Source organism: Pieris rapae, chromosome 3, assembly GCF_905147795.1.
Source record: "Pieris rapae chromosome 3, ilPieRapa1.1, whole genome shotgun sequence".
In the NCBI taxonomy this organism is placed as follows: Eukaryota; Metazoa; Arthropoda; class Insecta; order Lepidoptera; family Pieridae; genus Pieris; species Pieris rapae.
Window position 1 is genome coordinate 4,794,430 of NC_059511.1, and position 14,752 is coordinate 4,809,181.

The 14,752-nt window shown below is 32.3% G+C and overlaps 1 protein-coding gene across 1 annotated transcript; it reads right to left on the minus strand.

The window, feature by feature from the left end:
• Positions 1 to 752: 752 nt before the first annotated feature.
• LOC110993339 lies at positions 753 to 14,365 on the minus strand. Its single transcript, XM_022259554.2, has 2 exons — positions 14,204 to 14,365; positions 753 to 2,129 (listed from the first exon to the last, which is right to left on the minus strand). The coding sequence occupies exons 1-2, from the start codon at positions 14,207 to 14,209 to the stop codon at positions 1,164 to 1,166; spliced, it is 972 nt and encodes a 323-aa protein (XP_022115246.1). The 5' UTR covers positions 14,210 to 14,365; the 3' UTR covers positions 753 to 1,163.
• Between the last annotated feature and the right edge of the window lie 387 nt (positions 14,366 to 14,752).

The window sequence follows — 14,752 nt, forward strand, 5'->3', positions numbered from 1 at the left end:
ATATGCGTGAATTTGCATCATTTACCTATAATTTTGTTAAATTCTGTGATAATTAAATAAATAAATAGTCTATAGGAAGGTACTTCTAGCGAAATAGCTAGTTAATTGTGGTCATTCCTTACTATTTGAGGTTTCCTAGTTTTGTTCAAAATTCGAACATATTTAGGTATAATGATTTTATATTACTTTTAGAATAAATCAATAATGTGTGTTATTTTAATTACAGACCAATATCCATTCTACCTTCAATCTCAAAAATACAAACTAACAATTTTATTTTTAAACGCCAATACGGTTTTAGATCAAAAAGCAGCACTTTATCAATGATATTTGAAGGAAAATATTGATATAACAAAAAGGTGCTGGGTGTCTTTATGGATTTGAAGAAAGCGTTTGATACCGTAACCCACAACTTATTGCTTATAAAAATTAGATCGCATAGGAATAAAAGACTGCACTAAAATTATTCAAATATTAACTATCAAACAGAAGAGAAATATCCAGACAGTCAAAATAGGTAGCGCTCAAAGCTCAGAAATACCAGTAACATCGGCGTCCCACAAGGGTCTATATTAGTTAGAAAGAAGAAGAATGTTCTTTAAACATTAAACATATTTTCTTCAAATATGCTACATAAAAACATCTAAAAATAAAAGTTTTTAAATAATACAACTACATAAATCTTTCGTTTATTTTCATAAATACTAAAAACAGGTCCAACTTAAGCTAAAATAATTCATTCGAACACTCACTTACATAAAATTAAAACTTTCGAACTAAATAACTTATGCTTAGAAATAAATAAATAAGAACTGTCTTTATACATTATTTTTATGTATACAATATTTTCATTTGCGTATTAAGAACCAAACACACCCATCTACGAATAAATAGGTAAATGTTTAAATATTGGCGCGAAAGTTTTAAAAATATGTAATCACTAAACAAATCAATCACAATGTTTTTACATAGCTTAACATAATATTAGCGAACACTAAATCTGGTACCGCTTTAAAAAACCAAAAATCTATTTATATTTTATAACAAAAAGGTTATAATTAATTGGCTTCAAAAATGAGTACAATTTTGAAAAATTTCAACGATCCATAAAAAATGTTCGCTTATCACTAGTAACGGCAGTGGTTTTTGCAAATCAGACTCTATTACTTCCGTAAGTCCACAGTTTCAAATCCTGACTCCGATATTAATTTAGGCGATGAGATAATCGGCGGATTTTCTCTAGATAACGACAACTTTTTGTGTCTTGGAGGTGGAACAGGTGCGGGAGGGGCAGCTTTAGATTTCAACAAGCTCTTTATTCTCAAACCACCTCCATAGAAGTACAAGTAGACTCCCGCCAGCAATACGAGAGCGATGAGCAGCGTGATAATTGCGACAACGACGCCGTACCAAGCACTTCCAGATGTTTCTTCTGGGATTGGCGTAGTGGGGCGTCTGCTGGGTGGCACATAAGTGGGCCTTGGTCGCTTCGTCGTTGTGGTGAATTTATCGCCGATAGCAATATCTGCACATGCCCTGAATTCTTCTTGAGGACCACACCCAACTGCTCCTGTACCATTTGCACATGTACCCCAATTGTTACCAGCAATATACCTCCATTGCAGAATGCAATGTGAACATTCCAAGCCATCTGGCAACTGGTACTTCATTTCGTAAATTTTATTACCTTCTCTGGGGTAGTACTTTGAGTCATCTCTCCCGTCGAGTAAAAGTACATGTTTGTCCAAGCAATCTTGTTCACCTCGAGGGTCTTCGCAAACGCGAAACTCAAAGAATCCGTTATGACTTGCAGTTAATTCAATTTTAATAATGATGACGTCTCTAGGAGCATATTTGCGGACAATGACACCTTGTCCAAAGCGCCCTCCTAGTTCGTGAGCGCGTGGTTTAGGCGCATCCCAAGCGTCACCACAAACTCCGCATTTACCGTTGTTTCTGTTCCATTGTCTGGTGAAACCGCCGCAATAGAGTTCGTGGTCATTGTAATTGTGTGGTGTGTCGAAGCCGAATCGCCATGCAGAGGCGCGTGAAGGAGGTTCTATTAGTCTACCATGCCCCCTCACTTCTACGATCAGGATGAAAAGTACTGCCAATCCAGACCATATTATCTGTAAACAAGAATAACATTACGTTAAAAAAGTATTTCGTAAATTGCGTAATTTATTTAGCCTTCTAGTAAGCTAAACAAATAAAAGAATACGTATTATGTTTATATTATTGTTTAGTGAGTTTTTGTCACATCTTCTCACGACTTGCCACGATCAAAAGGCTTCATTATTGATGACATTAATAATTATCTACAGAATGTACATGAAGACAAGCTGAAGCACATCGTTTTAGCCTAATTATCATATAATTAATAAACATATATTTTAAGTTTTGAGGCAATAGCTTACTTAATAAACCTTAATCCGCAACTAGGCATTAATGCGACCCAATTTACACGGTATTTAAGATTATGTAAAAAACCTAATTCTGAATATTTACTTTCGCGATTTCGTAAGTTGATTTCTCATGGTACATAATCTTGAGAATCGTATTGCATTCAAATGTATCTGAGGTAATTAAACAAATTATTGAAGATTTGACCGATTTTATTAGAAATGACTATCTAAATTAGATTTTTTTCTATATCATGAATATATTTATTTATTTGGAAACAAAACAGATACATCTTTACAATAAAAATAAAGTTAAAAATAAAACATAAAATAAACACATTAGATGTATCCAAAATAGGTTTCACTTATATAACTATATGATACATTTTCTATATTATATATTCATGATATAGAAAAAAATATTATATATAATTAGTAATATATATTACTAATTGTTTGAGGAAAGATTTTAATAGTTTAAATGAATTATTATTTAGAATGTCATTATCGCAAACGTACATACGTATTATTTTTTAAAGAAAATAAATGTAGTCATTCGACACCGGGACAGCTCGCAATTAAAAAATAAACGAGAAACAATGCCAATTGCGTGTGCATTAAGAGAAGTCATCGACATGAGCCCAACAAATGCTAAAATATTCCACGATCTCTGGTTTCACCATGTTCAACTCAGCATTACTATTCAGTCTTAAAAACCAAACCACGATTAACATCTACGTGAATCCTTAACCCCGGCTTGAATTACCGTTAATTATCTGTAGAAACTTCATTACAGACTTATGTTTACATGAACTTCATTAGTATTTTGAACTCAGTTGGTATTTATCTTTAATAATTGTATACCTATATATATATATATACAAACATATATAAGTGTATGTATAGTTTATGGGTTTTTTTAAGCCTTTAGAAAGACGCCTCATGCATACAACTTAGTATTATAAAGTATGTTTACATTTTCCCTAATATCATTTACATCAATATAGACATTTTACTAAGCGCGATCGTTCCTTCCGATTGCATACTATTGTAGAAAGTCAAACGTTATAATGTCATGCACATTTGCAAACGCAACGTATCACAAACTATCATTTATTGTTATTACTTTGACAAGGGACATAACAGCTATTCGGTGACATCACATGGTCCTTGTTTTAGTATAGTGTTAATAACGTAACTTAACGGGCGGAAGGGCATCGGTAATATTTTAACTATTACTCGATAACATCATAACTTTGTTTGGAAAACTATATTTAAAGAAATTGTTTGATATTAATCCGGCACTGATAAAATGTATTAAAGGTGCCGCAAGGAATCTAAAAATGGCTGCACGAAATCTTCAGCGGCTTGATCGCTTAGCTTTGCGTTGTGAAGTAGAGTCATTCTGAATCTTTTACCGCATTTACTATAGACAGTGTTCGGATTAATACCTTCGACTGACTTTCATCGGTCGTCGAAGCATCATCAGCCTCGACGTCCTTTTACATCGCGCACCACCACTATGTAAAACCAGCTGCCCTAGGAACCTAGGACCCACGCTAATAAATAATAATAAAAATACTACTAAAAAATATACTCATAGAATTTTAGGAAAGTTTTAGATTCGTGCATTTTGGCAGTTTAAGACTTAACATTAGTGCTGGAAAAAATAGATAACATTCAGGAAAGCAAAACGAAAAGCTATGTGAAATAAATAATGCTACGCATACATTATCAGTATTGTATCGGACGTGAGTAATTTTGCCGCCAGACGGTGTTGCCACACTTCAATAACAATTGGTGTTTGGCAAGCGGTCGGCCGGTACGTGATGTACATTCAAAACAAGATTTATGGTTTCAATAAATACTAAAACCTTCAATTAGACAGAAGAAGAATAGAAACTTTCTTGAGTGTGCGTAATTAACAGGGACGGACGTATACAACCTGACTTGACCACGACTGTGTGACCCCCTCATTTAAATTAATTATGAATAAGGGTTTTTGTAAACTTTTCCGCACTGACCTTGTTATATCTAAATAATTACTATTTAGTAATCATATCTGTATTATGTTATTACACATGTTTAATAGAAATCAAACTATAATGTCCTCTACATTATAGTTTGATGACAAAGAATACGTCATGAATGCTATATTCCCAATATATAATTTGTATGCGTGAAATGCCGCTTTCGTGGTGAGAATCGCTTATAAAAGTGAAAACGACCCCGACCGATATATTAAGTTCAAAGGTATGTAATTACAGACATTAGGTTCAATGGTCACCTAATAATCTAATCTATTTTATCTTTAAATCATCATTATTTTTTAAACTAAATTTGTGAGAGTGACGTAGACCTATCTATCTACCCATTTATCTGTTGTCATGTTCTTAGGTTCTTAGGTGTTAGATATGTCGCAGCCAACTAGCTTAAAAAGCCGTTCAATTCAACAGCTTTTTAACTTAACAGTTACCGTTTAACTAGCGGCCTGTAAGAAATTCAGCCAGTTGATCAAACAGCTAGGCAAATGACATGGTTCGACGACGTTTTATTACTATCCTGGCCTGTTGACTGATAATTTAAATTTAGTTTCATTTTCTGCCACTCTCAAACTCGAAACGAAACTCTTCAAACTGTCAATATGACATCGGTAAACCACAACTTTGACAGCGTTAACCAAAGTTTAATTAAAACCAATAAGTGCATTAGAAGAGCGCAGAGACAATAATAATGTGAATTTAGTTGTGGCTGACTCAAGTAATTCAATTTTTAAAGAAGTATTTTTATGTCAGATGTTTCATCTGTTTTATTTTGGTGACTCTATCGTACAAATAGCCTAAGCAGTAGCCAGCCAGTTTATTAAATATTGTTACGCCAACGCCACGGCTGAGTATCTTTCAGTTCACTTGTTAAAGGGCGCTATTTAGTTAAAAGGCTAGGCTGTTAATTGAAAAGATTATTAAGCTAATTGGCTGCGACATATATATATTGTGTAAACACAAGGATAAAATATAATACATGTTACGGCGATACGTACTTATATTAACTGCTGTTTCCTCGCATACCTACTGCCCTAATAATATACATTTCTTATTTAACCTATTCCTTACGTCTAACGTAAGTCTTAGTACATCGGATTTCCAAAACAAATTGTTTAACTTTAATTCCAAAAAAAATAAAATTCTATTGCGTCGCTTGCTTAAAAATATAGAAATAAAATTAATTAGCGTGGCACGCAGTTTTTTGTGTGGTATTTTTGATATATATTCTTGAAGGAATCCTAAGCTCCGTTTTCATTAACATTTAAAACATGTTAAATGTATCAAAAAACCTGTTTAAGTGGTCACAAATAACGAAAAGAAGATTCTTGTATCTCATAGCAAACTATATTGTGTGGGATGCTTTGACGCATGTGTATCAAAAACGATAATTAATATAATTTATGGTAAATTAGATAAAACTAGTCTTTACATATGTCATGGTTATATGATAATTAACAAGGAAATGACGAAGCGAATATTTTTTAAATTTTTATATACTTAAAACTACTAATTAATTTTGTAACCCTTATTAAAAGGGAAGACCACGTAAATTATTGTCTTTGATTTGACATGAGTTTAAATGTCATATTATCACTGTTAATCAAAAAGATTTCTGTATCTCTTACGTGATCATTTGTGTTATCTGTGCTGATCCGTGATTCTGTGCCTGACAAAAGCTGGCGACTTTTATGAGTTTAGAGCCGGTTTCCAAACGATGTTTTACTGAACTGTATTGACGAGTGATAAATGCCATGGCCCATATGTGCACTGCCGGGATTCGAACTTACTACATGCGCGAGCCTCTACGCCAATACTGCTCCCACTGGCTAATAATAAATTTTATTTTAACGTAATTCACGTTTAATTTTTCGAATATGTAAGTAGGTAAGCATTATAAAATCATGTAACTATTATTTTAATACTTATAACTATGAATAAATTTATTGATTATAATTTCTTAAATAATTAATCCACCTATACATCACAAGTGAAAGTTACAAATGAAAGCTTGTTCTCAAGTTACATTCTGCATTTTTTATTGATCCTAAAATAGGATTTAAATGGTTTTTTCTGTTTCAAATGACTTCTTATAATATATATATATATTCCTGAAATATTCTTGGAATATAAGTATGGAGGATACAATGCTATAAATGAAATATTTGTAAATGCATAAATATGTAATAAGCTCTTATAACTTTCGAACTGTTTAGTTGAGTAAAACCAGTTTAGTAGATTGCCCTTTTGACAGTATTTTGGTACAAAGACATGGACCGTTGTTCTGCCATTAGTTTGAACCTCAATTGCTCTAAAGACTCATATGGTCTGTGCATTACCAGGTATTGATTAAGCCAAGCAGGGACGAAAAAGCGCGAAATAATATTATATTAGAGATATTCATTTTACAGATTAGCTGCAAGTATATGATTACAGAATAGACAAAATTATATACTTACCACAGAGAAAATTGTAATGCAAGTTTCTTGAGAAGAAAGGTACCAATTGCGAAACAAATGCAAATTGCCGACATTAGAAACCGATAATTTCTATGTTTCAACTAATATAACTTATATATAAACAGTGTTGACAATATATCATACTTAATACTATAGCCTCTTTGATGAAGTTAATGAATGATTTTTAACGCATCATATACTCTAATAACGTTAATTTCATTCCATTCAATAACCGTGTAATGGTAAGTATTGAAGGTTAATGCCCAATGGAAGTATCAAAAATTAAACATTCATATAATTGTCATCTAGTTTATATTATATAGTCTATACTATATAGCTAGCAATATTTAGACGTAAAACTCATGAGGTGCAATAGTAAAAAATGCAGTCTTTATTTAATATCTTAGTAGGATCTCAGTATAGTTTGAGGCTTAGCTTATAGATATTCAGTGGAATATAACAGTTCTTTTGGTTGCTTCTTTTTCTACTAAACACATTGATAACTAAGCATCTACTACTAAGTATTATGCATTCTGTGGTAATGGGTGTACTAAACACGGCATTAGCAAATGAGTGAAAGCGAAACGACGTTATAATCGTGGGAAATATTTCAAAATACCTCAGAAGGTTAATAACAACAAAATAATGGACATAAATGTTGGATAAGCTGTTTATATCACGTGGAATTTAGACAGCGGAACAAGATCGCGGAAACAACGAGCAATTATAAGTAGGTATTATGTTATGTAGGTTATTCATAAATAGCTGATAAGTTTATAAATAACTAAGACTTTCAGTTTTGTCTTTAACAATTTATATAAACTGAACAGTGATAGTTTAGTGGCGTAAGCGTGCGACAACGACTCTATTCTGAAGTCTATGGGTTACCGCCCAATGGATTTTCTTTCTATGTGAAGCATATTGTGAGGTAATCGGCATGCCTTCGAAAAATCTACTACATGTTTCAGACAGAACACCTGTCACCTGTCCATAAAATAAAAATTATCAAAAAAACGGACGCACACTGAGGATATGACTCAATTAGATTTTTAGATCCACTGGATTATTCTTAGTTTTAATTTATATAAGCGTTATTATGTTAACCTAAGATATAACCTTAAAAACATAACAGGCCGGAATTAAAGTTGATTGTAGAATTAGCAATGAGTGAGTGTGTGATTGAGTCGCGTTATAATTCCGCAATTTAGTTGAAAGGAAGGTCATAAAAGTAACAGGCTTAGTCAATAATAGCCGTAAAGTAACACTTCATTACAAAAAAAAATTGATGTTTGATACAGTTCAAATATAATATCGAATGTTTACATAGATCCATGATTAAAACAAAAGTTTTGGTATTTTAGGTCAAACCACTCCCAGAAGGTACCAATCTTCTCTTTACTATTTTTTAAAGTAACTCTCTATTAACATTCATTATTTTGTCGAAAATGAAAACCGGGACGCCATATAGTAGCTTAGATAAGATTTGAGTTATTTGATACTGGGGTAACTTAATAATAGAATAATAATAATTGACTTGTATCAATTGATATAAAGACCACAATAGCAGTTCCTAGTTATATTGTGGTCAGATTTTATTTCACAATACTTCATAAAATAACCTTTTGACGTATGAACGTAATTGAGGCGAGTAATATTATATTTACCATATGCAGAGTTTTTGTACTATTTAAATTATTGAGAAATCTAAATGTCAACGGTGCTAATTATTTAGCAGGTTTTTGACATAATATATTTTTATCTTTTTTAACAAATTAGCATCCCAACATAGTTAAGGATATAGCGTGCAATGCGAGCCATTGAGCGTGAACAATCCACTTCCACGAACGTCTGAGACTGCTATAGCTTTCTTTCAGCTGTTTTTATCGATGTTATGTAACTGTAAAAGTAATCTATATTCATTACAAGGTGTTACAGACAAATTGCATGTGGTTAAAATATTCTTTTTTTGCAATATATCACAACATATATTTTCTCTACAGCAATCATTTTTCATGTCAATTACAATGTTTACAATTTTTGTAAAAGTGATACGTTTTCAGTGCACTTTGAGCTTTTTTATTAAATGCTGTCGTGAGGAGCTGCTAAAACAGAAACGAAGTGTACTCTATTTCAAGGTTAAATGTTTCACCTTGAAAGTTATTTTATCATTTAATGCGTCTATTAGTCGATAAAGGAGCGTAACGCTGCAAAGCTTATCACGGTTAAGTCACGAAGTTGACGAGTCAAAAGTTGTAACCGCAGACCTGGATCGAGGTATAAATGTCTACTAAATTTTAAAATATGACTCAGTTCATTGTAAGTACAATGACTCATACAACGAATAATTCAGGCTTAGGAGCGGAACAAAAAGTACAACGTTTCCGGAGTTTGTAAGCTATCTTTCAACGTAAAAATCGTCTATGGTTACGTCTACATCTATCACATATAATTTTAATTATAGATGCAGCGAGGATGAACTGTGCCCTAACAAGGCCGGTTGTTAGTTTAACTTGTTTACGAATCTAATTTAAGATAATTATCGGATTATCATGTCAATTATATTATTAGATAAATAAGTACCAAATACTTAACCTACCAGTTCGGCGCTGACTTTAAACTAACAATAGCCGTTACATAAAATGTATGAGCAACGGAAGTTGAAAAACAGTGTTATTTAACTTGTACAATATTTACAATTAATTTTAACTTCAAAATATGAAGTTTCCGGTCTCAATATAAATTATTATACTTATAATCCTTTCTAAACGTTTAACACTTCTTTACGTTGCCAATAACTTAATAGTTCGTTTAAAATAATTACTAATTATACGTAATATCAGCCATATTACGTCTAATTCAATACGCAGAGTTAACTAAGTATAGTTAATTACTACTAATGGCACAGCAATGCTGTTTCATTAGTATTTTCGTGTCTAAGAAGATCAATTTTGAACTTTAAATAAAAATAAATGAAATGTATTTAATAAAAAAAGGCCTTAAATGCGTTTTAATATTTTTTAAGTTTAATAACACGTGATTTATATACACATATGATATAAGCTCTGTGACTCATTCGTGACTAGAGGAGGACTATGCGATGGAGCTTTATTGTGGCTCTACACAACTGTGGCGTAGTCCAACCATAAGTTCTGTTACAAATGAAAATACATTTTTTTAATGAAGTAATGTAATTTTATTAAAATATTAAAGTCTCAAAAAAAATTAGGAATGGCCCCCACCGGCTTTTGTACAGGCCTTTTTTTTTCTTAGAATCTATGGATTTGCGCACTGTTTCCAAGAGAAATTTCCCCACTGTTTACTGTCAAGATTTTTTAAGTCAATGTCGCCGTATCGTTTGAATCAGATCATATATCATATATCTTCAGCTGTTATAAAGTCAGAACGTTGGTTTCAAGCCAGGCTTGGGTTGTTCGTGCCTTGTGACCAGGTGATAAGATTTTTGGCTTTCTAATGTGTTTCGATGGATTCTGGCATTAACAGCATTAACAGCCTTTGCAGACGAGACCGACGGCTCCATACCCACTTTGTGTAAGGTGCAAACTGCAATCCTATTGTCTTAAACAACCCATTTCATATTTTAATTTGAAAATAGGTGAAATGACGCAAAATCGAAACAGTTTTTAAATTACATACAAGTTCCGAATTCAAAATTATTAAAAAAGTTGATAAAAGGAAGAGATTTTATGTAATTTATGGCCTAGACTAATTACGTATATTATTGTTATTCGTGTATTTATACTTATTATACAGTTCTATTTATCTTTATTTATTACGATGATTTACAGCGTATAACTAAGTTATGTAATATAGGTACTTGTGCACACTAATATATTTGTGCGTACTTATTGGTACAAATAAAATCCTTCCTGCAGGCTAACTGGTACAAATAAGTTGAGGAACAACAAACAAATAAATAGGTTGAGGAACTACTAGGGAAGTAAATTTTTGATACTAATTGTCACATCGCGTCTGTTCGAAAATATTTACAGGCGAGTATATATCTGTTATTTTAAATAAAAATAAGCGATCCCCAACCAACCAAGTCATAGAAGTGGCATGTCTTTAGCAGTGGGAATATCGCATATAATAAATGCCATTTAACATTTTATAAAAACTACCATTAAACTCAACCTCGCGTGATTTTGCTAATAAGTTTGCGTTTTTAAAATAATCTATGATGATCAATTACCTAGCTAGTGAAATATGTTTAAAGATGTATCTAACGAATCGTAAAAATACACTATATTCAAATCTATTATATGATAGTCAAGTTCAAGGAATTTTTTGCCGCGCACCACCACTTTGTGGAACCAGCTGCCCACTGAAGTATTTCCGAACCAATTCAACTAGTAAGCAACGGGTAAGCCTGCAACGCCCTCGTGAGCCCTCTGTTATCGAGTGTCCATGGGCGGCGGTATCACTTAACATCAGGTAAGCCCGCCCCTGTTCTATAAAAAAAAAGATTATCATCATCTCATTAGTAAAGAGTGAAATTTCCGTAGCTCCTGTTTTTCAGAATTCGCGGTCAGCGAGAGACAATGTCTTCTGTCGTAACTGGACTCTCTTCTAAGAGATGACACATTCAATTTATGAAATTACCTCTGGACTACTCGTTTTTATAGGGGCATTTCATGAGGTTACCAATACAAAATCAGGAAGTTGCGACAATAGGGATGTGTTTTTATTTCAACTATTATGTTCATATTACATAAACAAATTTAATACAGTAAAACAAAAAAAAAACATTCCCACACTAATATAATAAGAAATTAAAGTTATGGTTCCGCAATTAAAATTTTAATATTAAGTTTTTGTAAGCGTCTATAATTCATTCAAAGTCCAAAAATCATTTATAACAAGTATAGCATAGAAGAAACATTTCCGTCCACGTTTGACCTTATTATGTATAAGAAAATTTTATTACTATTTTTGTTAGGGCCACACTAACACTTTAACGAAAATATGTCATGTGAGATTGTATTTAGCGAAAATCTACCACAGACTCCTCGATACGGTTTATCTTCATTTACGAATTATATATGGTTCAACAACACATGTAATCGGGTCACAACACAGACAATTTGATTTTTCTTTTCATAGACAAGTATACGGCAATGTAAATTTACTTGCAAGCATGTACGTATCGAACCAACCAAATCTCGAACACAGATCTACATTTACACCAAATTCTTACTTATGGTCTCAAATCCTGGGCCCTTAGCAAGGACGAGACTGCTTAGGGCAAAAACATATTCGATATATAACTACAGAATCATAAGGTCCTTAGTCACAACCTGGTGAAAAGAGAAACCTCGGTATATGGTAAGGAGTTGAGAATGAAATTAAGAACCTCTAAGCAAAAGGTGTTTTAGTTGGGCGCTAGAAATACAAGATAGCGATGGCGAAAGATACTAGCTAGGCTTGTACATATGTAAAATACAATTTTGAAATTCCTGAAATGTAACTTACAATTTACAAGTCTGGTGCAATGCGACGTGCAAAGGCCGCTATCGCAACGCTTTCTTCGCCATTGTCTTACCACAATGAATATAAGATTTCACACGAGAATATATTGTTTCATTTTAAACCAGTTTTTCTTAAATATTTAAATGGAAGCCGATTTACAACTTTCTAAGTTTGATAAATATATGTGATATTCGAATAATTTTAGTTACTTAATTATTCATGTTTCTACGAATATTGTGAACAGAATTTGTTTAGCTAACTGTAAGCAATAACTAGTATACGTTGCAATGTAAATAAAAGTGTAAAACTGAGAAGGATGATTTTTTATTATTTTTACATCAGCAGGTAACAGTTTGCTGTGGGTCCGACGATGTCCTCACATGCATAACAGTATATGTATGTATACGATACATGCGGGAGTACAGTGCACTCCTAAACTTGAAATTATATTATTGTGATACACATTACAACACTGCTCTTGAATAATTAATTATTCAACAAAATTCATAGCAATAAAAATACAAATGTCTCTTCACTTCAATATTGAGTATATTTGTATAAAAACGATCAACTCTTCACCTACTGAATTAAAAAAAAAGGAAACCTAACAACCATTAACTTAGAAATTCAGTGTAAGATTCTTTAGGCCTTTCATCTGTATCGTTTTAAGACGATTTTCTACATACCTTTAAGGTTGTTTACATCTGCGATGAGATCTTGTTAAGGTATAACGCCTTTAACGAGTTGTAAACGATACAACAATTTCTAATGAATTCCTAAATAAAATTTTAATCAATTAATGTTAATTCGCACAGTGAAAAAAGAAAAAAGTAACTAAGTAATCTTACCCTAATTTTATCCTTCCTAGGTTATCCATCAGGAAGAAAACTAGAAATAAGTTGGACTTCCGTAAAAAAAAAACGCATTGGATTCATATTTCTAAATGCTAGCACGCTTAGAGTCGAATTTTAGGAATTCTACAATTGTAAGTTTGAAAATAAGCGCGAACACGTAAAATGTGCCTTTCAATTACACTGCAGTCAATAAATAACATGTTTGAGTAGAAATAGGTTAATATAAATTTAGTTGTTAGTATCAATTTCAAGTTGGAAGTGTGAGATCGACATTTGTATAGGGCTATTGCGAGCACGATATAGGTTTTGTCTAAATTTTAAAAATCGTATTATAGTAATAGGATGCTTCAGCTTTGTAAACGATTTATTTTGTTGCAAATTGGAAAAAAAAACAATAACTAGTAATATTTAAAAATTACGCTGGTTATTCAGTTGCTCATAATATTTAATGATTGGTATCTAGTAATTTCGTAAGATAATCTAAACGGCAATTAAATAGGTATCACAGCCTAGTTAGATTAAGCGTACTCAGTCTTAACTGTAGTCGTGTGTTCGAATCCCAACAGTGAACCAATTGTTTTGAACCAAAGAAAAACGATAAGTCTAATACCAAAACGCCGATGATAGACACATTTATAGAGCCTACATAGAACAATCGTCAATTACAGATGTAGAAATCTTAGGCCAAGATCCTTAAAGAGGTTCTTACATTTCCTTGTAACGTACGGTAGGTATTGTACCAGTAGAATCGATAAATTTTCAAATAACTTTTATAAGTATTATAACAGGTAATATATAGGGATAATATAGGTGTTTTCGCCAAAACCATTTGTTAATTAATATATTAATCTATTCTACTTAACGAAACAAGTTCTACTCCGCTAAAAACCAATTTATTTCAATGCCACGAAATAAGTCAATGCACTTCTTGATAAAGAAATAATAATATTAAAACTTACTTTCATATTTAGGCTTTCTCGTATCCACTATCATAAAAATTGCCACACCACTTTCTTTTTAGGAATTCAACTTAATCACAACACGGAACTGGTTCTTACTTGACGGCGAACACGTCTCACCACTTGGACGGTCACCAATCAACTGGTGAAAAAAATAAAAATGTAAATAACACTTTCTCAAACGACCGCGTTTTTGAAACTGTCTCTCTAACATCATGGGGTTTTGCATTGCGTAGGTTATGCTGATAATATAACAATTATAAAATCTAGGGCAATAGATTTATTTTCCAAGGCAGCGTAAACCTTTGCCGTGGCTTTGCATGAACGGGTTTCATAAATATGGATTTCGCCTTTCACTTTTGCTTTCTCAAAAGGAGCAAAAGGTTAGTATTTAAATCAGTAACAAAATGTTCGATAGATGAAATATTAAATACAAATCTGTTTTATAAATATCTTGGTTGTTTATAAATGTCTTGGGAAAAGTTAAGCAATTTAAACATTAAGTATTAATTAAACATACAGGTTTGGAGAACAAAAAAATACATTTCC